Source organism: Monodelphis domestica, chromosome 1 (genome assembly GCF_027887165.1).
Source record: "Monodelphis domestica isolate mMonDom1 chromosome 1, mMonDom1.pri, whole genome shotgun sequence".
In the NCBI taxonomy this organism is placed as follows: domain Eukaryota; kingdom Metazoa; phylum Chordata; class Mammalia; order Didelphimorphia; family Didelphidae; genus Monodelphis; species Monodelphis domestica.
In genome coordinates this window covers 36,821,880-36,845,498 of record NC_077227.1, presented here as the reverse complement: position 1 = coordinate 36,845,498, position 23,619 = coordinate 36,821,880, and the positions used below count along the sequence as shown (strand labels likewise).

The window sequence follows — 23,619 nt, the reverse complement described above, 5'->3', positions numbered from 1 at the left end:
AAATACTACTACCTTATCTCATACCTCATTATTTTGTATTTGGTGAATTCATTAACATTTGATTTTATGTGTGAATAGCTACATACATATACACAGACATATGGCATACTGTGATATAGTTGTTGGGATAGATTTCCACCTTTTGAAGTTTCACACTAACCTCTCTGTTTCTTGGCATTCTTTACATAGCTGGCTAAAAAATACGGCTCCATATATACTATTTATTTTGGAATGCAGCGTGTTGTGGTGCTACATGGATATAACATTGTGAAGGAAGCTCTAATTGATAAAGGAGATATTTTTATGGAGAGAGGAAATGTACCGATATTTGAAGATGCAATCAAAGGACAAGGTAAGCTTAGTTTATTCAAGTCACTGAAAAACAAAAAAGGTATGGTAGAATATATCACATCAAGTCTACATCCATAGAGCAGTTAATGGCTTTTATTTTTAATATTCTATTTCAAAACATAGCACAAGGTCTTCAAGTGGTAGAGATCTGATACCTACCATGTTGCATTGAATTTTGTCTGAAATGAGTTAAACTAGAAACTCCTTAGCTACCATGCACAGTGTCCACCTCTTGCCTTGATTTTTAGAATGACCCACATCTTCTCCATTGTCTAGGAGTTATTTTCAGTCGTGGAGAAAGGTGGAAACAACTCAGGAGATTTTCTTTGATGACATTAAGGAACTTTGGGATGGGGAAGAGAAGCATTGAAGAGAGAGTTCAGGAGGAAGCCCAATGCCTGGTGGAGGAACTCAGGAAGACAAAAGGTTGGCTTTCAGTTCTTGTCTTCTGAGTCTGTGGGTTCTCACTACTCACACATTCTAGTCCTACATACTAATTGCTTTGGGGTCATTCAAAGTCTCTGCCTTAGTCCATTGACTAGTTAACCATTCTGTTTAGCTATAGAGCTCCCTTCTTGCTTTTCTTATTCAGATATTACATCTTATCTATCTAGCCTCCCTCTACTACATAAAAGAAACTATCCAGGAAAATAATCTGAGAGGAATTAAACACCAAATCCAGGTATGAATGGAAGAGGCACCAGTTTCTACATGATTGGAAACATTGCTGATAAGGCTGTTTTTTTCTACTTTTGGCAATTTTTTTCAACATTAGGTCAGCCTAATGATCCCACCTTCATCCTTGGCTGTGCTCCATGCAATGTGATCTGCTCTATACTTTTCCGTGAACGATTCAAGTACAAAGATGAGAAATTTTTATATCTGATGAGCTTATTAAATGAAAACTTTCAACTGTTTACCAAACCATGGATACAGGTAAGATCAGAGATGTCTTCTTCTTTTGTGACTGTTTGATGAATTTCAGCAACAGGATCAGTATATCATACACTCATATAATGTTATATAAATACTAGCTATTATGAATGCAACTACTATTATTATTACTGCTTAGAGGAGGAAACTAAGATAAAGAGAGCTGGCATGATTTGCTGGAGTTTACCAAGTAGGTAACAGGGCATGCATGCTGATCCAGCTGTTCTGACTTCAAATCCAATGATCTTTTCACTTAATCATTATCTGAAGAAGAACAGATAAACTTATTTCCACAGCAGAGCTATAAAGTAATCTTAAAAACATATAGGTATCTTGGAACTCTTTCAGTTCTTTGACCAATTTGGTGTATTTCACAGCATGGTTAGCCAAAGCCTCCGCTTGTTGGTAAGGAGAGTATGTGGTGGTAAATTCATGAAATGATGGCCTTAGTTTCCCTATTGAGTTTTGAATTGGTCAGAGAATCCTGTTCTCCACTCAACACTCCCTCAATTTCATCTGATTACTATCAATGCCACCTGGAGAAATTAAGTACTTTGCCTTCAGAGGGGCATAATGTAGGCTTTCTCAAGATGGAGCAAAGAGTTTCCAATTTATCTATTATTCTTGACTCTCCAATTATGGCATCACCTTAACTCTTGATTCTTATCTGTTTGGTCTACATACTTCATGTACTTCATGTCAGAGCCACACTGGATCATTCTCAGTCCTACAGTCTACTCCTGTGCTTCTTTCATTTAAGGGATTTGTTTCTCCTGTCCAATATTCCTTGAATGTCCATCAGGTTCCCTCTTCAGCTGTTGAATTTCTGCCCACCCTTTAAAATCCCACTCTAATGCCACCTACTTCATGAAGCCTCCCTTGTTCCCTGTGATTAACAATGTTTTTATTCTTTGGATCTCCCATAGATTATTATATGCTTCCTCCTGATGCACCAGTCATGTATTATTTACTTGAGAATTATGTATCTCTGGTTGCCCCATTCTTCTTCTACAATATAAAATCCACATGGGTAGAAATTGTATCTTTTAGGAAAGTTGTATCTCTGAACATCTAATATATTATTGTACATCGATAAGGTACTTATTTAGTATTTGTTGAATTGATTAGCACAATGAAAATAATTCAAATATAATGAGAAATACTTGAGAAATAGTAATTAATTAGCATAATAAGAAAGCTCATTATCTGGTATGCTTTTAGAATATTCTCTCCTCAAACACACACAAAATACTTACTTTAGTCTCCCATAGAAGCCTTTCCACATCCATTTTAATAAAGATATTTTATTTTACCAATTACATATAATAAAAATTTTCCATATAAGTTTTCTGAAATTATATAATCCAAATTATCTCCTTCCCCCTTTGCCTCCCTCCTCCTAGATATGGTAAGCAATTTGATCTGGTAAGTATATTTGACATATACTGCTATTTATGGAAATAAGCAACATGGGACTTTTTGCTGGAATATTCCTTTTTTTACAAGAGTTTTAAAAAATTCAACCCAAGGAGAAAGGAGAGACAATGTTGTTCATTAAAAAACAAAAGAAAATTAAGTTAGAAAGAACAAGTTGGAGAAGTTTCTAGTTTTTTTACCCTTGCTGCTCTAAAGAACCTTTCTCTTCCTCTCACTTCAAGAGTTGACCTTCCTTGATTTTCAGTGATTTTTTCCCCAGAAGTTTCTAATTAATTACCTTCAACTTAACCTAATTGCCACCCCTTTAGAACGTGTCAGCACCATGCTCTCCCAAAGTCTCATGTCTGGAGAAGAAAGAAGCATTGCCTTCTAGCCAGGTTTCTCTCTGCTACAAGCTCATTTTGGTCAGAGGAATAGAATTCTTGTTCCCTGAATTTCAATGAAGCTTCCTTTCTCTAATTATTACTGATTGTTTTGTCTGCTAATTACTTTAGGAAAATACCCATCTTTCATAATCATCATTGTCTTCCCTGAATGGATGCCTTAAAAACATTCCACCAATTTATTGGCACTATAGATGTTGTCATAAAAATTGTCACCCCAAAGACTTTCTTTAAAATGTGGATAAGCCTTGATTTTTATTTTTCAAAATATCACAGGTTGGAGGAACTGTGGGAAAACTAGAACATTCAGACACTCTTAGTGTAGCTGTGAATTCACCTAGGCACCCTAGAAAATAATTTGGATCTCTCTAATTTAGTAAATTATGTATATGGTTTTATTTAAACCCTTACCATTCATCTTGGAGACAATATTGTATATTGGATCCAAGGCAAAAGAGTGGTAAGGGCTAGGCAATGGGGGTTAAGTGACTTGCCCAGGGTCACGTTACTGGGAAGTATCTGAGACCAGATTTGAACCCAAGACCTCCCATCTATGGGTCGGACTCTCAATCCACTGAGTCACACAGCTGCCCCTTGTATATGCTTTGAACCAGAAGTACAACTATTTCTTCTATGCTCCAAAATTTTTATAAAAAGTTGAAAGTTATATCTGAAAAAGTGGAAAGCAACTTTTTGTGACTTCAGAGCACTAAAAATTATGGAATACTAATTATCTGGATCATAGTTGAACAAATTATGGTATATAAAGTTTATGGAATTTCTACTATATTGTGAGAAATGATGAAAAGGACATTTTCAGATCTACGAGATTTTAAAAATAGATGTCAAGTACAGTGAGCAGAAATAATTTGTATAATAATAAAGACACCAGAAAGATAAACACCATGGAAGGCTAAAGAACTCCTGAGGTAACATAACAAATTCTGATGTCCATCTCCTGGCACAGAAGAGATGGGCTCAAGATATATAATACATATATTTCTGGCTATTAGCAAGGTGCCATTTTGTTTCCCTTGACTATACAGATTTATTTCATGCTTTTGTTTTTCTTTTTTCCCAGTATGGAGTGAAGATGAGAGAAAATATTTTTATTAATGAAAAATTTAAATGAATATTAAAAATACAATGACTTTGAATAGAACAGAATAGTTCATAAAGTAGAGATTACAAATTGTCTCTCTGTGGCACTAACTCGCGTGTCTTTGTGTTTTCTTTTTCTCGGGGAGTTAGCTCTACAACTTTTTACCAGCATTCAGAGTGCATCTCCCTGGAAAGCATAACCAATTTTTTAAAAATATTCGGGAACTAAAACGCTTCATTTTGGAAAGAGTGAAGGAGCATCAAGAGATACTGGACCCTAACAACCCTCAAGACTACATTGACTGCTACCTCTCCAAAATGCAGAAGGTAGGATACATGGGGGAAGCATGTTGCCAGTGAAGCCAGGCTGATATTCCAAAGGTTTTTCAGCCCTGTCTCTTCAAACCACAAGAAGGGACACCAGAGGAAACCTCAAGACATCCCTATCCCCCAAGGATGCCAACATCTCTCTAAAAACTGAGCCATGTTTGACCTCCCACTGCTCCTTAACTGAACCCTGTATTAGAAATGAATTCAGAAGAATTCTGTGGCTCAGTGTGATCAGCTGCTGATCTAGACTTTCCTCTTTGCAGGAGAATGCGGTATTTGAAAATGAGCATCAGAATCAATTAATAACATTTACCAAGTGCCTACCAAGGCCCAAGTGCTTTTGCTAAGTGCTTGAGATACAAAAAAGAGATGAAAGGCTAGTCCCATGTGTGACAAGGAAATAACTTTTAAAAGACTGATATATATTAATTGAAGGTCGCCAAGGAATTCAGCTATGTAATTCCTAAATGAAAACTCAAGTCAGCCGTCAACCTTTTATGGAGTTTTAATTACAAACAGGAGGAAAAAAGGAATTAGAGATAGAGAGATAGAGGTAGAGAGAAAGGGGAGAGAAGGGAATAGGGCTTAAATACCCCTTCTGTTTAGGCTGGGTCAAAAGGCCCAAGCCCTTAGATAGCTGGGGCAAAGAAAGGAGATCAGTCCCTATTACTCACGTGACCAAAATGGAGAAACAGTCTCAGAGCCCCCACCTTCAGCTTCCTTCAGAGCAAGCTTCTCAGAGCACACTGCCACCACTCCGACCAACTCCTAAAACCACCCAACCCCCGTCTTCAGACCCCCCTATCCTTAAGGAAACCATCCAAGTTCCCTCCCCTCAGTTCTCACATCTACCAATCACCTGTCCATCAATTTCCCTGTGCCAATGGAGGCTCTAGCTTAACCCAGGACCGCCCAGAGGTCTCTGGCTTTGCACATGTCTGTTGAAGGTCATATTTTCAAATAATTAAATCTTGATCTATGCTGCAGCCCTTCCTCAATCCTGTTAGGACTGAGTAGGGTGGAGATTGATTCCAAGTATCTCCATTGTATCAATTCTAAAATCAATCATGACTCAAAGAAATTCCTGTTCTATGCTTAAGCATAGGTCAAAGTCCTTTCCATTGTTCAGCAAAAGGTTTCTGTCCTAAAGTAATCTTAATAAGGTAGGAGGGGGAAACTCTCATGCCAATGGGGTTCACATTCCAATAGCCAAGACCCACTATCAATAGGAAATTTTCCAAGTATGAAATTTCCCAATGGTGAAATTTCCAACATTTATAAGTCTAAGAAATTGTGAGGTTTACAATCCCCCCTGATGATCATTGGGAGACTAGTCTCCCCATTGATCATTTAACATAATCAATTTGTAGTTCTAAATTCACTTCTAACTAAAGATATACACAATATTCAATTTTCTAAGAGAAATTAGAATAGTGAGAGAGGAAATAGAAAAGAAAAGAAAGCAAAACCAATGTTTTGCTAGGCGCATTGACAGAAAGCCAAATTAGGGGCAGTCCCTTTTGGTATAAATATGTACAGTTACAATAAATGTTCAATCAAAAGTTCAGCCCAATCAATCACATCCAAAGTTTATTCTTGATCTTCTTGATGAAGTGTAGGTTTTCGGCATCTTTCTACAACAGTTCATTCTCTGGATATAAAAGTTTCAAGCTTCTTTCTTGAAGATCTTTTCTCGAACAAAATCAAAATCTTTGAATTTTTTATAACAGTAAAATCTTAAACAAAAGTCTTGGATTTTTATAAAAATAAAATCTCAAACAAAAAAAATTCAAAAATGAAAAAATTCTTAAATTTTAAATTAAAATACAATCCCCCCTGAAGTAAGTATTTAAAAAAAATATCAAGTTTAGCTCAGAATGCAATGTTCAGTTATGGGGGTGTATGTGTCGATTATCAAAAGAATAGAAAAATAATCAAAAACATAAGAAAAATTCAAAATATACCTTGTATAGGTCCAGTTTAAAGTAATTTCTATCCCACAAGTATGTAGGACAGAATGCAGTAATATTTCACTTAGCCATTTGTAGCCAAGACTACAGGAAGTTGCCATAATATAAGAAGAAAAGAATTAGAATTCTATTTTGATGGGGAAATGTCATTCCCTTGTCCGATTTTTTCCTCAGGGATATAGGGAGCCAGCATGATAGTCAAGCTTTGTACTTGTTTGAGTACTTCGAAAAGAGTGTAGATACAAGGAAGTCCTACGACTTAAACATAAGTTAAGCATCGCAACCTTGAGTCTCACTTTAATATTTCTTGTGTGCTCTATTGGCACTATTCAGGTTTAGTCTGTGCTCCTTGTTTTTATCCCTTTTCCTGGAATCAGACACAAACATTAATCACAGTCCTATAATATTTTATCAATAAATGGCAGGTTCCCATAGTTTAAAGCTTTTAGGCATATATTGATATTATAGCAAGAGTATATATATTAACTTGTATTACTGCAGGGAAAAATAATATTAATATTAATTATGTGTACCTTCAGTACAAAAAATGAGAAAAAAATCAAATATTCTGATAAAAAAAGAAAAGAAATAAGAAAAAAATCAGTAATTCAATATATTCTTGAAAAAAAACAGCATCCATTTGTCTATGGATTATTATCTCCAATTCTTATGATAAGATAGAGTCACAATTCATATGATAGGATAGAGTCAATCAGTCTCAGCAGAAGATGCTTTCTTCACATGTGAGCAGTGAATCCAAGAGTCTCTTTCTCCAATCTTTATAGATGTTGGAGTAGTTAATAATATTTGGAATGGTCCTTCCCATGAAGGTTGAGTTGCTCCAGTTCGCTTGAAATTCTTGATATAAACTTTAAATCCTGGGTTCAGGTCATGCAGAGAAAAGTCTAGTGATCCAGCTTGTACTGCAGCTCCGGATTCATGAAGTTCACGTAGTTTGTGCTGTAACTCCTGTATATAGGAAGCAATAGTAATATCTCCCCCTAATAGCGATGTATAAGCCGAGGAGAAAGGCTTAGCCTGTATAGGCGGATGTCCAAAAAGCATCTCAAATGGTGAAATATGTAAGTCTCCTCTAGGCCTGCTTCTAAGATAAAATAGGGCCACAGGGAGAATTTCAGGCCATTTTAAATGGGTCTCAGTGCATAATTTGCCAATCATAGTCTTAAGTTCTTTATTCATCCTCTCCACTTGGCCTGAGCTCTGGGGGTGATATGGAACATGGAATTTTGGAGTTATCCCCAAGCAAGAATATATTTGATTTAAGACAGAATCGGTAAAATGACTCCCTCTATCGGAGTCAATATGTGCTGGTAGGCCAAAACGAGGAATAATTTCTTTTAAAAGTATCTTTGCAACAAAATCTGCTGTGGCTCGGGTCGTAGGAAATGCTTCCGGCCATCTGGTTAGTTGATCTACAATTACTAGACAAAATTTATAACGTCCAGCCTTTGGCATTGTTATGAAATCTATCTGTAGATGTTCAAAAGGTGTGTAAGCCAGAGGATGTCCCCCAAAGGCTTTTCCACGATATGCATGTTGGTTATATGCCTGGCAAATAGGGCAGGCTGAACATACTTTAGAGGCTACAGTAGTTATACCAGGGGCTATCCATATAAAGTAAATGGCTTGTTGTAATCTGGGATGCCTAGAGCAGGGGCAGACATTATAGCCTTTTTTAGATCTGATAGAGCTGACAAGTGTTCAGGCTCTAATTTGAGGGGTTCAGGAACCGAATCCTTTGTTAATGCTATAAGGGGTTTAGTGATTTCCCCATAGCAAGGAATCCATTGTCTACAAAACCCTGTTGCTCCTAAAATTGCTCTCAGCTGTTTCTTAGTGGTAGGAGCACTCAATTTTTTAATGTTCTCAATTCGTTTTGGAGAAATATAACGAGCACCCACAGTCAAGATGAATCCCAAATATTCTACTTTTTGGAGACACCATTGAACTTTATCCTTAGAGATTTTATGTCCTCTTTTGTGCAATTCCAAAAGAAGGTGTTTGCTATCTTCTTGACATGTTTTTGCATCTGTTGAAGCCAAGAGTAGATCATCTACATATTTGATTAATTTGCTATTTTTAAATGTTATATTGTCTGTGTCTTGGCTCAAAATTTGCTCAAATAAGCTCGGACTTTCGACATAATCCTGTGGCAGCCGACACCAGATATATTGTGATCCCTTCCAGGTGAAAGCAAAAATATGCCTGGAGTTTTCATGTATTGGTATGGAAAAGAAAGCTGAACACAAGTCTACTACTGTAAAGTATGTAGCTGTGCTAGGAATAGATGAAATAATAGTATGTATGTTAGAAACTACGGAGTGTCTCTTTATAACGTGATTATTCACTACCCTTAGATCCTGTACGAATCTATAGATGTGCTTGCCATCGGGCCCTTTTTTTGGTTTTTTAATTGGCAGGATGGGCGTGTTGTATTCAGATTTGCAAGGGATTATTATTCCCTGTTCTATTAATGAGTTAATAACTGGTGTAATACCCTCAATTGCCTCCTTTGAGAGGGGATACTGAGGGATAGAAGGAGGTGGGCTAGATTTAGTTTTTATCTGCACAGGAACAGCAGATTTAAGTAAGCCTACATCAGAAGAAGATGTGGCCCAAAGAGTCTCCGGTATATCTTTAGGTATTTCAAAAATGGAAGGCTCTTTTGCCTCCTGGTTTTCCGAGAGAAGTACAGGGAGTAAATTTAAAGAATCCTCTGGTACTTCTAATGATAATGAGCCACCTGGGGAGCAGGTTATTGTGGCTCTGAGTTTGCATAGAAGGTCCCTCCCCAGCAAATTTAAAGGGGAGTCAGGCATCAAAAGGAAGGAGTGTTGTACCTCTAGGGGTCCTACAGACACCATTCTAGGAGGAAGTCTTTTAACTCTTTGGGTTATTCCTGATACTCCCATTACATTCTCTGAGCCAATAGAATAACATTGTAAATCAGGTTTTCTCTTTAATACAGACCAGGAAGCTCCGGTGTCTAATAGACAATCATAATAGGTGTTACCCACCTTTAAGGTAACATGGAGTTCATTAGTATGGGGAGGGCAGTGGATAGAGACAGTGGGTAGTAGGACATCAGGGTCCGGGAAATCAAAGGTTGTATCCTCTGATTCCTGTGCCCCAGCCCCCCCCCCCCGGGCACCATCATTGTGTTTGGGATATTCCTTGGGCACCCCCCTGAAGGGCACCTCTCTGAGGGTCATTAGTACCTCGAGTATTTTTTGGACGAGCGCCATTTCTCATATATTATTGTTGGTCATTATCATTATAATTTTCTTCAATTTGAGCATTGTCATTAATTTCCCAATTCCTATTTCTATAATTCTGGTTTCTAAAGTTCTTATTTCTATATTCATTATAGTTATTTCCATAGTCATTATTATAATTTCTAGAATTCTGGTTTCTATAACCATTATCATCATTTCTATAGTTATTATTTCTAAAACTATTATTAAACTGTGTATTCCTTCCAAACATCTTAAGAAAGGTTCTACATTCCATCATTTTGTGGCCCTTCTTCTCACAGAAGTGGCAAGTAATGGATTGATAATTGGATTTCTGGAGAGGGGCAATTGTCGTTGGTTCATTATCATGCCCACTTTCTAATTTAGTCATCCTATCTATTAAATATCTCATTTTTTTCTTCATTTCCTCCATGTCATCATTATTTTCTTCCTCCTTTTCCTTGTTTCCCTTTAAAACATATATAGCTGTTTTTCGCAATTCTTCAAGGTCCATATCTGACCATCTTGGGCATTGTGTTCTAAAATAATTCTTAATTGCTTTGCAAGAATTATTTACAAAGATTCTTCTAACTTGTCTTAAACTACTCTCTTTAGTTAAGTCCCAATCTAAGTATCTGTCCCCAAACTCGATAATTCTATCCATAAATCTGGAGGGTGTTTCTTCATCCTTTTGCTTAATTTTTTCCAGTTCCATCCACTTATCTGTACTGTCTGCACATTCCTTCATTGCCGTGAGGATGGCCTCTCTACAACGGTATAGTTGTAGATAATCCTCAGGATTGTTATAGTCCCATTCGGGATCCTGAGATGGCCAATGTACTGCATTACGCCCCCGGGTTTTGTTGACATGAGCAATTCTTTTATTTTTTTCATATTCACTTAAAAAAGCCTGTAGTAAGTTCTCAACGTCCTTGTAAGACGGATTATACTGAAAAAATATGTCTCCCATCTTTTTTGTTACTAGAAAAGGATCTTGTTCATATGTGGGGATATTTCGTGTAAATTCATTTATTTCTTGGGGAGTAAACGGTATCCTATATCTTAAAGTCACCACATCCCCATTCCATCCTATTTCAGGTACTTCTCTTAGAGGAAACAGGTCTCTAGTTGAATTTTGTGCCTGTGGGTCAGTTTGACAAGGACAGGTTTCTCTAGGAGGACAAGATCTCCTTTGCGTTGGAATTTGGTTTTCTGAAAGAGAGGGAACATGAGAAACTGGGATTGCAGGGGAAGGGTTTTGGGGATTAAATTCAGTCAAGATTTGCACTTCACGAGAGAAGCAGTCTGTTAACTGGGCTATAGGGAAGCTGTTTTCCATCTCTATTTCAGGGAAGGAAATTTCCTCATTCAAAGGTTCAGAAACAGGTCTGTTTCTGGTAGAGTGGTTGTTTGCCAATTGATCCTGTAAGAAACTTTTTAGATCTTGTAATTAGGCTTGCATTTTATCCTCAATTTTTCCTATTTTATCCTCCATATTTCCCATTTTATCCTCAATATTTCCTATTTTATTCTCAATATTTCCTATTTTATCCTCAATTTTTTCTATTTTATCCTCAATATTTTCTATTTTATCCTCAATATTTTCTATTTTATCCTCAATATTTTCTATTTTATCCTCAATATTTTCTATTTTATCCTCATTTTTTCTATTTTATCCTCAACATTTTCTATTTTATCCTCAATATTTTCTATTTTATCCTCATTTTGTTTTATTTTATCCTCATTTTTTTTATTTTATCCTCAATTTTTTTTATTTTATCATCTCTAAATATAGTATTGAGGAGTACAAAAATGTCAGTACCTATTAATATAAAAATTTGGAGGTATCCTGCATTCCTCAATGCCCCTACTTCTTCAGCTGCCATATAATTGTCAAAGAATGTAGTACTCATTTTTTTAATATATATTTTGTAATTTCACAAAACACGTGGGGAGCAGGGCAAAGTCACAAACTTTCCACAAGGTTGTTTTTTTTTTCTAATCCAGGAAGTTGTTCCTTAAGGAAAAGGATATTTAGAAACAGCTCCTCCAGCCAGGACTTTAGAGTCCTGTTGCTGAGATTTAAAACAGATACTAAGTATCTGAGGTCCGATTTGAACCCAGGACCTTCTGTCTCTAGGCCTGGCTCTCAATCCGCTGAGCTACCCAGCTGTCCCTTAAGATTAAAGGGAAGAAAAAGAAAAAACTGCTGATTCCAATTTAACTTAAGGAGAAAAGAGAAGAGAAAAAAAGTTTTTTATACTCACGTGTTCTAGCAGCTGTGTCTTTAAGCCAAGTTTTTTTTTTTTTTTTGAAAAGGGACTAAGTGGTGAGACGTATAGTAAAAAGGCAAGGAATTTCAGAAGTTTATGGAGAGTATTCTTTAGACTCCCGTGTGGTCAGCCACAATGTGACAAGGAAATAACTTTTAAAAGACTGATATATATTAATTGAAGGTCGCCAAGGAATTCAGCTATGTAATTCCTTAATGAAAACTCAAGTCAGCCGTCAACCTTTTATGGAGTTTTAATTACAAACAGGAGGAAAAAAAGGAATTAGAGATAGAGAGATAGAGGTAGAGAGAAAGGGGAGAGAAGGGAATAGGGCTTAAATACCCCTTCTGTTTAGGCTGGGTCAAAAGGCCCAAGCCCTTAGATAGCTGGGGCAAAGAAAGGAGATCAGTCCCTATTACTCACGTGACCAAAATGGAGAAACAGTCTCAGAGCCCCCACCTTCAGCTTCCTTCAGAGCAAGCTTCTCAGAGCACACTGCCACCACTCCGACCAACTCCTAAAACCACCCAACCCCCGTCTTCAGACCCCCCTATCCTTAAGGAAACCATCCAAGTTCCCTCCCCTCAGTTCTCACATCTACCAATCACCTGTCCATCAATTTCCCTGTGCCAATGGAGGCTCTAGCTTAACCCAGGACCGCCCAGAGGTCTCTGGCTTTGCACATGTCTGTTGAAGGTCATATTTTCAAATAATTAAATCTTGATCTATGCTGCAGCCCTTCCTCAATCCTGTTAGGACTGAGTAGGGTGGAGATTGATTCCAAGTATCTCCATTGTATCAATTCTAAAATCAATCATGACTCAAAGAAATTCCTGTTCTATGCTTAAGCATAGGTCAAAGTCCTTTCCATTGTTCAGCAAAAGGTTTCTGTCCTAAAGTAATCTTAATAAGGTAGGAGGGGGAAACTCTCATGCCAATGGGGTTCACATTCCAATAGCCAAGACCCACTATCAATAGGAAATTTTCCAAGTATGAAATTTCCCAATGGTGAAATTTCCAACATTTATAAGTCTAAGAAATTGTGAGGTTTACACATGTGAAGGAGCTTAAAATCTAATGGGAGTGATAGATAACATGCAAAGCAAAATATAGAAACATGATGCAGAGCAGAACTTGGAGTCAGGAAGATTTGGTTGAAAGTCAACTTAAGATACTTCCTAGCTGTGCAATACTGGGCAAGACCTATCACCACCATCTGCCTCAATTTCCTCATATGTAAAATGGGGATAATTATATTTATGTCCCACAATTCTGTCAAGGAGAAAATAAGTATGTAAAGCCTTTTTGCTAAACATAAATATAAATATAAATTGTATCTATTTTTATAAATACTAGCTACTTCCCATGAAAGCACTGAAAATAAATTAATTCTAGAAAACAACTTTATTTTGTACCATAGAAATATAAAAGATATTCAAGACTTACAGAAATCCACAAACCAATTTGGAAAATAAATAAAGCCCTTATAATATCATTTGTATGCCCCCGATAATTAAAATGAACAAATTTGTGAAAATGGACATCAGTTCAACTTGCAAATTATTCTGTGACTTTCTTCCAGTCCTACATAGTTCCACTCAGACTGATAGAGGCTTCATGGTGAGGGAGTTGGTAGAGTGTTGAGACTAAGGTCTGAAAGATGTGCATTCAATTCTGGAATCTGTCACTTTATAATGGGATAACCCAAAGGAAGTCACTTAAATGCCGTCTGCCTCCATTTCATCAACTGTAAAGCAGCCACCTCCTAGGGTCATTGTAAAGATTAAATGAGTTAATATTTGGAAGGTGTTTAGCTCAGGGCTTAGTGCATTGTAGATGTTTCCTTCCTTTTTTCCTTTACAGTCTAACCCAATGGAAAAAAACTTTTCTCAGAAGGAAAAAATTTTAGGAGTACTGAGCAATTTCATCAATCTAAACCACCAGTAAGAGTTATATGTAATGGGGAGGAAAGGAGAACCTTTCCCAATCAGATCAGTGGTGAATCAAAGATGTCTATTATTACCACTACAATTTAATATTGTAAAGAAATGATAGCTATAGCAATAAGGGCAGAAAAAGAAATTAGACAATGAGGAAATGAGGAAATGAAACTATCATTCTTTACAGATGAGATGATGATATGAGAATCAACCAAAAAACTAAAAGAAACAATGAACAACTTTAACAAAGTTGCAGAATACAAAATAATCCACATGAATCATCAGCATTACCATTTACTACCAAAGAAACCAACAGTGAGAACAAAAAAGGAATTCAGTTGAAAATAATAATAGAAAAATATAAAATGTCTATGGACATATTTACCAAAACATACCCAGCAACAATATGAACACCAGTAAAAAAAAAAAACAAAAACACTTTTTACACAGAATGAGAAGAAAAGAGAATAAGAATAAAATGTACTATATTTACACACACACACACACACACACACACACACACACACACACACACACAAATAACAGCCACAAACAATGATCAATGATTTTATTCTTTGGGATCTCCCATAGGATATTATATGTATCCTCCTGATACACTAGTCATGTATCATTTACTTGAGAGTGATGTATCTCTGGTTGCCCCATTCTTCTAGAATATAAACTCCACATGGGTAGGAATTGTATCTTTTTGGAAATTTGTATCTCTCTGAACATCTAATATATTATCCTACACTGATAAGGTACGTCATTTAGTATTTGTTGAATTGACCAAAAATGATTAGTAATTAATTGGCACAATGAGAATAATTGTACCTCTACCATCCAAATGGTGTTTATGGGGAAGAAAGAGCAAAAAAAATTTTTTCCTCAACTCCATCAGTACAGTAATCCTTACTTCCTTCTTCTCTCAATTTACTCAACCGTCACCCTTGCTCTGGTCATCATCATCTCTCTCCTGGACAATGAAATTTCTCTCTTCACATCCCTCCAAGCATCAAGACTCTCAATCCATTCATTACAAATATGCAAAATTAGCACACTTAATATGCAAACTCCCAAGACCACTCCCATGATCAGGAAGCTTGAGGGCTTCACACTGCTTATAAAACAAACAAACATTCATCTGTTTGGGCTTTAAGGTCCTTTACAATCTGGCTTCAGCCTTTCTTTCTGGGTTGGTTACACAATTCCGTCTTCCATCACTCTGACCAAATTAGCCTACTTCTTGTTTCCTGGACACAGCATTCCATCTTTTGCCTCTTTGCCTTTATACAGTTTAGTCCCTTGATCTTGAATGTTCTCTTTCCTCAATTCTCTTAACAGTTCTAATACTCTTCCATGCTTAGCTCCTGCCATTTGTAAGATTTCTCATAGAGTTCAAATCCTGATCTATTTGAATTCTTGCGCTTGATAGGGCAGGGGCTTTGCTTTCATTTCCCAAAATATTTGCCAAGTATTGAAAGTCTGATGTTGGACCAGAACAATTCATGATGTGATTAACTTGATACTTCTTTCTAGTTGAGGGCCTGTGAATTTCATGAGTTTGTATTTTTCCATGGTTTTTAAAACATACATTTTTCTTTTATTTATTAAGGTATTGTATGCAGGTATTAAAATTAACTCTATATTTCTAACTTACATAAATCCTCAAATTGGTACTTTATGTCCTATCTTCAAGATGATTTTGGCTTGTAGAGAACTCGTGTGTTCTTCCAATATGGCTATCACTACAATTTGAGGCAAAATTCCACTATTTTCTAATACTTAATCTATTAGTTTCATCTTAAAAGAACATCTACAACTTTGATACATTATTCAATATGTGTTTTAATTGCATATTTACTCTTCATTTTTGAGACCTATAATTTCAGTGCATTTTCATCCTTATTTCTTTTATTAATACTTTTATTTTTCTTTGTGAAATACTTTAATAATAATAGCTAGCTTTTTATATCATGCTTCAAAGTTTTCAAAGGACTTCATGAATATTATCTCTCTTCTACTTTTCAACAACCCTAGTAAATAGGCACTTTATTATCTCCATTTTAAAGTTGAGAAAACTCAGACAGACAGAAGTGAAGTGATTTGCACAAGATCCCAGAGCAATAAAATATTTGAATCTAGATGTTAATGCATGTCTTCCTGACTCCAAGTCCAGAACTCTATCATTGAACCACACAGCTGACTTGGACATTCTATTTTTGTTTCTGGGAGTCCTACAATCTTACTGCTTTGTTTTTTCTTTTATTACAGACATTAGAATGGCTGTTCTTAATGAGAGAGTCTGTATTCATTGTATTATATTCTGGTCTAGATTATTTACTCATTTTCTTTATGAGTTTTATTGACAGTTGATTTGAGTAGATGAGCTTCTACTTAACTCTTATTGCAATGGCCAACCAGCAACTCTTACAAAGAGGAATTTCTACTGGGTGGTAACTTGAGGAAGAGAAAGAAGTCAGGAGAAAGGGTTAATAAATTGAGAAACACAGATTAATTGTAATGGAAGGAACGGGCTTGTTCCTTTAATATCTTCCCTTGTAGGGTATTCAGTGAAGGAAGATATGAATAACCAAGAATGCGTGGAATGGAGAATTCTATATAGGAATAGAATGCAAGCATGAGAATAGGTATCAGAGTTACAGGTGGGAAGCTTCCAAGAGGGAGGAAACAAAGGGTAAGGTCTTTAGAGAATATAGTGGGGCTCCAGAGAAGGAGCTATCCAGATGGCAGAAAGCCAGAGTCAGAGGGAGAGAGGGGGAGGAGCCGTGCTGTTCCTGTCTTTTATTAAGGTAATGAGTGGGAGGTAGGTAATGCATATGTAACAACACACATTGAATTGCCATTGGTTTAAATGTAAATTACTACAAGTTCTAGGCATGGATGACTTTAGCCTGAGAAAGACAAAGAAGCCTGGATTCTCCCCAGAATGTTAAGAATGCCGAGAACAAAGGAAGCATGGTGAAGCCCAACATTCACTGACCTCCAGAGGTCTGACCATGCGCCTTTCAAATGAATGCTGTTTGACCAGGTTAGAGCTAAGCCTTTTGTGGCTCAGGCCCAGAGATTCTTCTGGCCTTTGAGCTGTCTCATTAACTGCTCTGACCAAGTATAATACAATATCAATACATCAACCATATTTTCCAGATGTATATGCCTGGAATCCTACACTTATCTCTCAGCTTTTTTAACCACAGGTAGCTTCATTTCCATTCTATAAAAATGGAGATTTCTTAACAATTCCAAGTTACATGGGATGAGGTCTATCATTTGGGCTATTTCACCAACCACCACTTTCAATTTCCTCTTGTATGATATTGAAAAAATCACATCCTTTCTAGGTTTTAATTTCTCTTGCTGGAAAGTGGGTTTTGTCAGGTGATTTCTACAATTAGTTCTTCCGAGTTCTATTCTATTAGCTTTCATATGTCACAGAATTTGTGAGTTGAAAGGTAGCTCAACTGTCCTAATTTTAGAGGCTGGATGCACAGAAAAGGATAGAATAACTTTGCTCTGCCATTCCCAGAAGACAGAACTCATAAGAGTGGTTTGAAATTATAAAGACACATTTTGTTTCTACGTGAGGGGAAAATGTCCAAGACTGAAATAAGAATTCTTCATTAAGCAGTGTTTTCCATCTGGGGAAGTCTTCACAATGAAGCTAGATGATTTCATATGGGAGGTTTTGGAAAGGGAATTTCTGATCAGTCACAGGTGGGCTCACTGAATGTAATTTCCGCTACAAAATTTGAAATTTTGTTTTCTCCTGCCTAAAACATTCCTCTCAATACTCCATTCTGAGCACCTGAAATTCCTTCTTGAGTGTGTGTCTCTGTTTTTTACTTAGATATTGTCCTCTTTTAAGGTAAAAATGTAAAACATGAGGAGTGATTTCATAGTTCCACACCAGATCGTTAAGATTTTATGCAAGTTACTTGATCAGGTCCCTTCCATACCATAGATATTGTATCCATCCCATAGATATAATAAATTGAAATCTTGAAAGGATCCAATTCTCTCGTTATATATGAGAAAGCAAGATAGAGAGATTAAGTGACTGGCCCAGGGATGCATGACCACCCTTTGACTAAGGCTAAATTTAAATCTAAATCTTCCTGATTCCAAATCCAGTCCTGTATCCATTATGGCATGTTCCTTGAAGGAGAGAAGACTGCCTGGGATAGCTAAGCCTGTGGTTGGGTAATGGAAGCCTAAGTGCATTGGGAAGTCTCTAGTTTCTTTTCTTTTCTTTTAAACTCTTACCTTCTGTCTCAGAATCAATACTGTGTGTTGGTTCCAAGGCAGAAGAGTGGTAAGGGCTAGGCAATGGGGGTCAAGTGACTGTCACAGGGTCACACAGCTGAGAAGTGTCTGAGGCCAGATTTGAACCTATTAGTCTCTAGTTTATTGAGGTAGGGAAGGAAGAAGATGGCTCCTAGGAGAAACTTTATGTACTTCTTTCTATTACTTATAACTGTTCCTGCTATTGTTAATGGCTTTATTTATTTTATGCCTCTGCTTGCTTTAGGAGAAAAACAATCCCCAGTCTGAATTTGATGTGGAGAATCTTATAATGACTGGAGTAGACTTATTTGCTGCAGGAACAGAGACAACTAGCAGCACTCTAAGATATGGCCTCCTCCTCATTCTTAAACATCCTGAGGTCCAAGGTAAAGTGAAAGGATTGCCATGCTTGCAGAGTACACTTGCTGTGCTAGCCCCATACATTGCTCAAGTGTTGGCTCCACATTCCTACCTTCTAGATCAGTGATAGTGAACCTTTTAGAGAACGAGTGCCCAACCTGCACCCTCCGGCCCCATGGAACTGCCATCTTACCCCAGAGAGGGGAGGGAGGAAACCCTCCCATTGGGCTGCTGAGCAGTGGGGAAGGGGGAGTGAGGAACCAGGAGGCAGAACATGATAGACAGGTAGACTAGATGGACGGATAGAAGTTGCAAATTGACAAAGCAAGGCTTCATGTAAGGAAAGCAGCTCCCTCTGGCATACTTGCTATAGATTCACCAACATGGTTCTAGACTGATATGACTTCCAAACAGATCAACAGCAAAAGACTTGGGCAAGACCTGATAGTTATTCAAGTTTGTGAAGATCTTGTATGTGGAATTCAATTCAGTTTAATGAACATGCAAAGCTCCTACTATGTATCCTCAGCTATACACCCGGAGTACAAAAATCCAAGTGAAACACTCTCACCTCCAGGGGCTTACCTAAGAGCAAAGCTGGTTCTGATGGCTACCAGGAGGCAGAATATGATAGACAGGTAGACTAGATTGATGGATAGAAGTAGCAAATTGACAGAGCAAGGCTTCATGTAAGGAAAGACTTGCTGACTATTAGAGCTGTCTCAAAGCTAATGCTTTTGCCCTGAGATATTGGGTTCTCCCTTACTGGAGGTTTTCAAGCAAAGGCTGGATGATCTTTGTCATCCTTCAGTACCTTCTTTAAGTACATGGGGAATAGGACTCTCATTCAGATATGGATGGATCTCAATGAAAATGGGTCATTTCTAATGCTGAAGTATTTGCCTCAGCCAATTGGGATTTAGAGAGGGGAGATGAGAAAGTTACCTGTTAAATAATTTGAATCAAAGTACAGATTTCAGCAGCAGCACATTTACATTCAAATGAAACTGTCTAGTCTCTTTGGTAATGAGTGGCCATCAATATAAAGAATGTAAGGACAGTCATTCACTGGGCATATGTCATTTCATTTAAGGTTGGTGGGGGTCGGGGGTCAGTTATTCCCTCCATTTTACAAATCATATAATAGATTTAGAAGTATACGGGACCTTACCTAGTGTCTAATGTTCCTCATTTTTTCAGATGAGGAAACTGAGGCTAAAACAGACTAAATGATTTGATTAAATTTTACATAGTGTTTATAAAAGAAAAGTAAACACAAGTCTTACTGACTCATTCACTGTCTTGGGAAAATTAAACTATTTCTTCTGCAAAAATCTTTACATCCTTGACTGAGTAGAAGGAGGACAATGAACCAACCTGAAAACAGTCTTAGGGTGTATCATCAGACAGATACTACATATACATTCTGTTGGGTATTCCCAAAAGATGAGGAACCTAAGTGGCCATCCCTATCTTTGTTCCTGCAGCAAAAATTCATGAAGAAATTAATCGTGTGATTGGACACAACCGAATTCCTTCCATAAAGGACAGGCAAGATATGCCCTATATGGATGCTGTTGTGCATGAAGTGCAAAGATTCATTGACCTCGTACCTCTCAACCTGCCCCATGCAGTGAACCAGGACATCCAATTGCAACAATATACCATCCCCAAGGTCAGCTGTCATCTGGTTTGGGAAGGGATCTTAGCTATCACTTGGTCCAGTGATCTCATTTTAGATCTCACTGGAAGTTTCCCTTGAAGTAGTCTTTTGTTATATATGGCTAACTTGGGTGTGATGGATGAATAAAGAATGAGAAGAAAATGTACACTTATCTTTTTTTCCCCACTTCTCATTCATCACAGCAGCACTTGGAAAGAAAATGTACAGAAAAACTAATAGAGTGAGATTACAGAAGCAATTTTTTTGTTTATATAATTTCCTCTTCCTGGATTGGATCCTCTAAATACTATTATCTGACCCATTGTGCAGATGGAGACACTGAATTTCAGGTCAAATGACTTGTCCAAGGTCCTTTAACTAAAACTGTTGAGGCTGAGATAATAAGCTGAGGGTGTAGATTCTGAAATACTTCTTTTCAGGGTCACTTAATAAATGTTGATTGAATTCTTTTTAACTGAATTGAAGTCTCAGAAGAGCTGCTCTCCCCCAAAGAAAGGAGGGGAAGGGAGCATCCAACCTAGTGATTCACATTGAGTATATAACATGTAGTCTATTGTTCAATTCAAATCATTAAGAATCTCCTAGATGAAAATTGATGGGCCAAGAGTTGTTCACACAAGGCAAGAACAGGACGATGTATGACCACCAAAGACTTTGGATTCTTCTGGAGGGAGCACAACTTACATCTAGAAAAGTCTACCCAAAAGAATTGTTTCTTTCCTTAAAACTTGGGTTGTGAGTTGACTATCAGAGTGGCTTTCAATTGAGGAAACTATTTCAGAATAATGGTCTGTACTTAGAGGCTTTGAGCATTGCTTGTGGCACTTATAAGTCTTATATTCTGCCCAGTGTCACCCAGGCAACAGGAGTAGACATGAAAGATAGACCAACGAATTGAATGGAGAGAGAGCTGAAAGAGCTTGGAAACTTAGTCAAGAAGAGGAAGGAAGCTCAAGATTCTAAAAAACTAATTCGAGTAAGGGGTGCTTTCTAGGCATGGAGACTCTAGAGGGAAATTCATGAATGGGGAACAACACTTGGCTAGTTGATTGATGGGATCCAATAATGGAGACTTCAATCAGGCAAACTAAACTAGAATTTAACCAGACTCTTAAGGGCTAGGCATGTCAATATATATCACACACAAGGGAGTGTGTATTTTGTACTAGAGACAATAGGGTACCACTGAGGATTCTTACAATTAGTATAATGTTATTGACTGACTCTCCCCTGGAATGTCTTCCCTCTAGGGCACAAACATCTTCCCATTACTTTCGCCAGTCTTGTGTGACAGTAAAGAATTCTCCAACCCTGACAAATTTGACCCTCAGCATTTCCTGGATAAAAATGGAAGTTTCAAGAAAAGTGACTGCTTCATGCCCTTTTCTGCTGGTAAAAAAGAAGTCCTCCTGACCTCTGTCTCCACTCTAAAGGGAGATTCCTTTCCCCTTTCCCACCTTCCTCTGGCAAAGCCTCCTCATGGAAGTTTTTCTGATGCTGCACTAACCCAGTGCAGCACATGACACATTCCTTATTAGTATTCCTACATCATGACTTCTCAGATCCCCCCAAAAGATCATCGGAAATACTTACTTGATTCACCTGTCCTCCCATTTTAATGGAACTATGGTTCCATTGCAAGATCTTCTGCTCAAAGGCTCACAGGAAGCATGGTGTAAAGAAGGAATTCATTTCTGCTCATCTATGTGTTTCTCTTTTACTCCTTTCCCCACCAGTATTTTGGTCCAATAAATCTGTTTTACTTTCATTAACACTGGATATTCCACAAAGATTTCTAAGCACAATATTATTTCTTTTCAGGAAAACGGGCTTGTCTTGGAGAGGGATTAGCAAGGATGGAGTTGTTTTTGTTCTTGACCACCATTCTGCAGAACTTTACACTCAAACCAGTTGGAGATCCAAATGAAATTAGCATGAAGAACAATCATGTTGGTTTCACCAGTGTTCCACCATATTACCAACTATGCTTTCTTCCTCACAAAGCATAAGACAAACTTTATTTGGTAATTTAGCCAACTGATGTCCTCCTCTGGACATGATACTCTCATGTTTTTTGACTGGGATCCTTTTAAGGGAAAGAAAAACTCCAGTCTATGGATTAAATTGAGTCTTGGTTTCCAGAGACCATGTAGCCTAATAGAGTACCTGATGTGCCATTCAATAAGATCAGCATTATGGAAATTCATTTGTAACCCTTCCCTCATGCCTATGTTTGTATTCACCCTCTAATTCATACCTCCCAATCCCAGTGTTAGAGTGCTGAGAAAGATTAAATATTCTCTCCCACCCCAAATCTGTGTTATTTTGTACTTTTTTCTTCAAATACCCTCAAGGAAGATATTACTTTGCATTGTGTCACCTCTCTTTTAAATGTGGGAAACAATAAACATGACTATGTTGCTAGTAAGTTCTGGTGTGCAAGTATATGGCTGTGATTACATATATCATCTTCCCAAGATTCATCACTTCCAAGGAAGCATGATAAAGGGAAGGAGTTCTGACTTTGGAATCCCAGAAACTAAGTAATGCCTTTAATGATCATAACTTTTTGCCAAATAGTAAGTTCCGTCCCTAATATCTTGGATCTTTGGGCTTATTGAATACTAGATTACTATGGTTATTAACTACTGTGAATTGATTACCTAGTCTATTCCATTGATCCACTACTCTGTATCCTACCCAGTATCAGATTGTTTTAATAATTACTATTTTATAATATAGTTTGAGATTTGATATGGCTGACCTCCTCTCCCCATTATTTTCATTTATTTTCTTGAAATTTTCTTTAAAAATTCTTTTTTATTCACTTTTTCAGTTATAAGCAGAAATATCAACTGCACCCTTTTCAGACCATAATGCAATAAAAATTTCATTCAAGAAAGGGTGGCAAAAAGACTAAAATTATATGGAAACTTAAGAATCTTAACCTAAAGAAAGAATGGGTCAAAGGTCAAAACAAAGAAATAATCCATAATTTCATTAAAGAGACTGACAATGAGGAGACAACATGCCAAAATTTATTGAATATAGCTAAAGCAGTACTTAGGAGGAAATTTATATCTCTAAATGCATACCTCAAAATAGAGGGAGAGTAAATAGATGAATGTGGCATGCAAATTAAAAAAAAATAAACAGAAAACTATCGAAGTATAAATCCTCAGTTAAACAAACACCAAATTAGGCTTCCTAAAAAAATAATTGAAAGTAAGAACATTGAACCAATAAATAACATAAGAAGGTGGTTTAAAGAAAATTTAATTAAATAGATAAATCATTT

At 37.0% G+C, this 23,619-nt stretch overlaps 1 protein-coding gene across 1 annotated transcript in view; it reads left to right on the top strand.

Annotated features, from left to right (window-relative positions):
- The window catches only part of LOC100026637 (cytochrome P450 2C19-like), a 31,871-nt gene extending 9,236 nt beyond the window's left edge, over nucleotides 1-22,635 (top strand). The window contains exons 2-9 of the mRNA XM_001377142.4: nucleotides 190-352; nucleotides 628-777; nucleotides 1,127-1,287; nucleotides 4,356-4,532; nucleotides 18,522-18,663; nucleotides 20,125-20,312; nucleotides 21,572-21,713; nucleotides 22,143-22,635. Of these exons, the coding sequence (XP_001377179.2) occupies nucleotides 190-352; nucleotides 628-777; nucleotides 1,127-1,287; nucleotides 4,356-4,532; nucleotides 18,522-18,663; nucleotides 20,125-20,312; nucleotides 21,572-21,713; nucleotides 22,143-22,330 (1,311 nt within the window). The 3' untranslated portion in view covers nucleotides 22,331-22,635. The remainder of the gene's footprint in view (nucleotides 1-189; nucleotides 353-627; nucleotides 778-1,126; nucleotides 1,288-4,355; nucleotides 4,533-18,521; nucleotides 18,664-20,124; nucleotides 20,313-21,571; nucleotides 21,714-22,142) is intronic.
- Nucleotides 22,636-23,619: the final 984 nt, after the last annotated feature.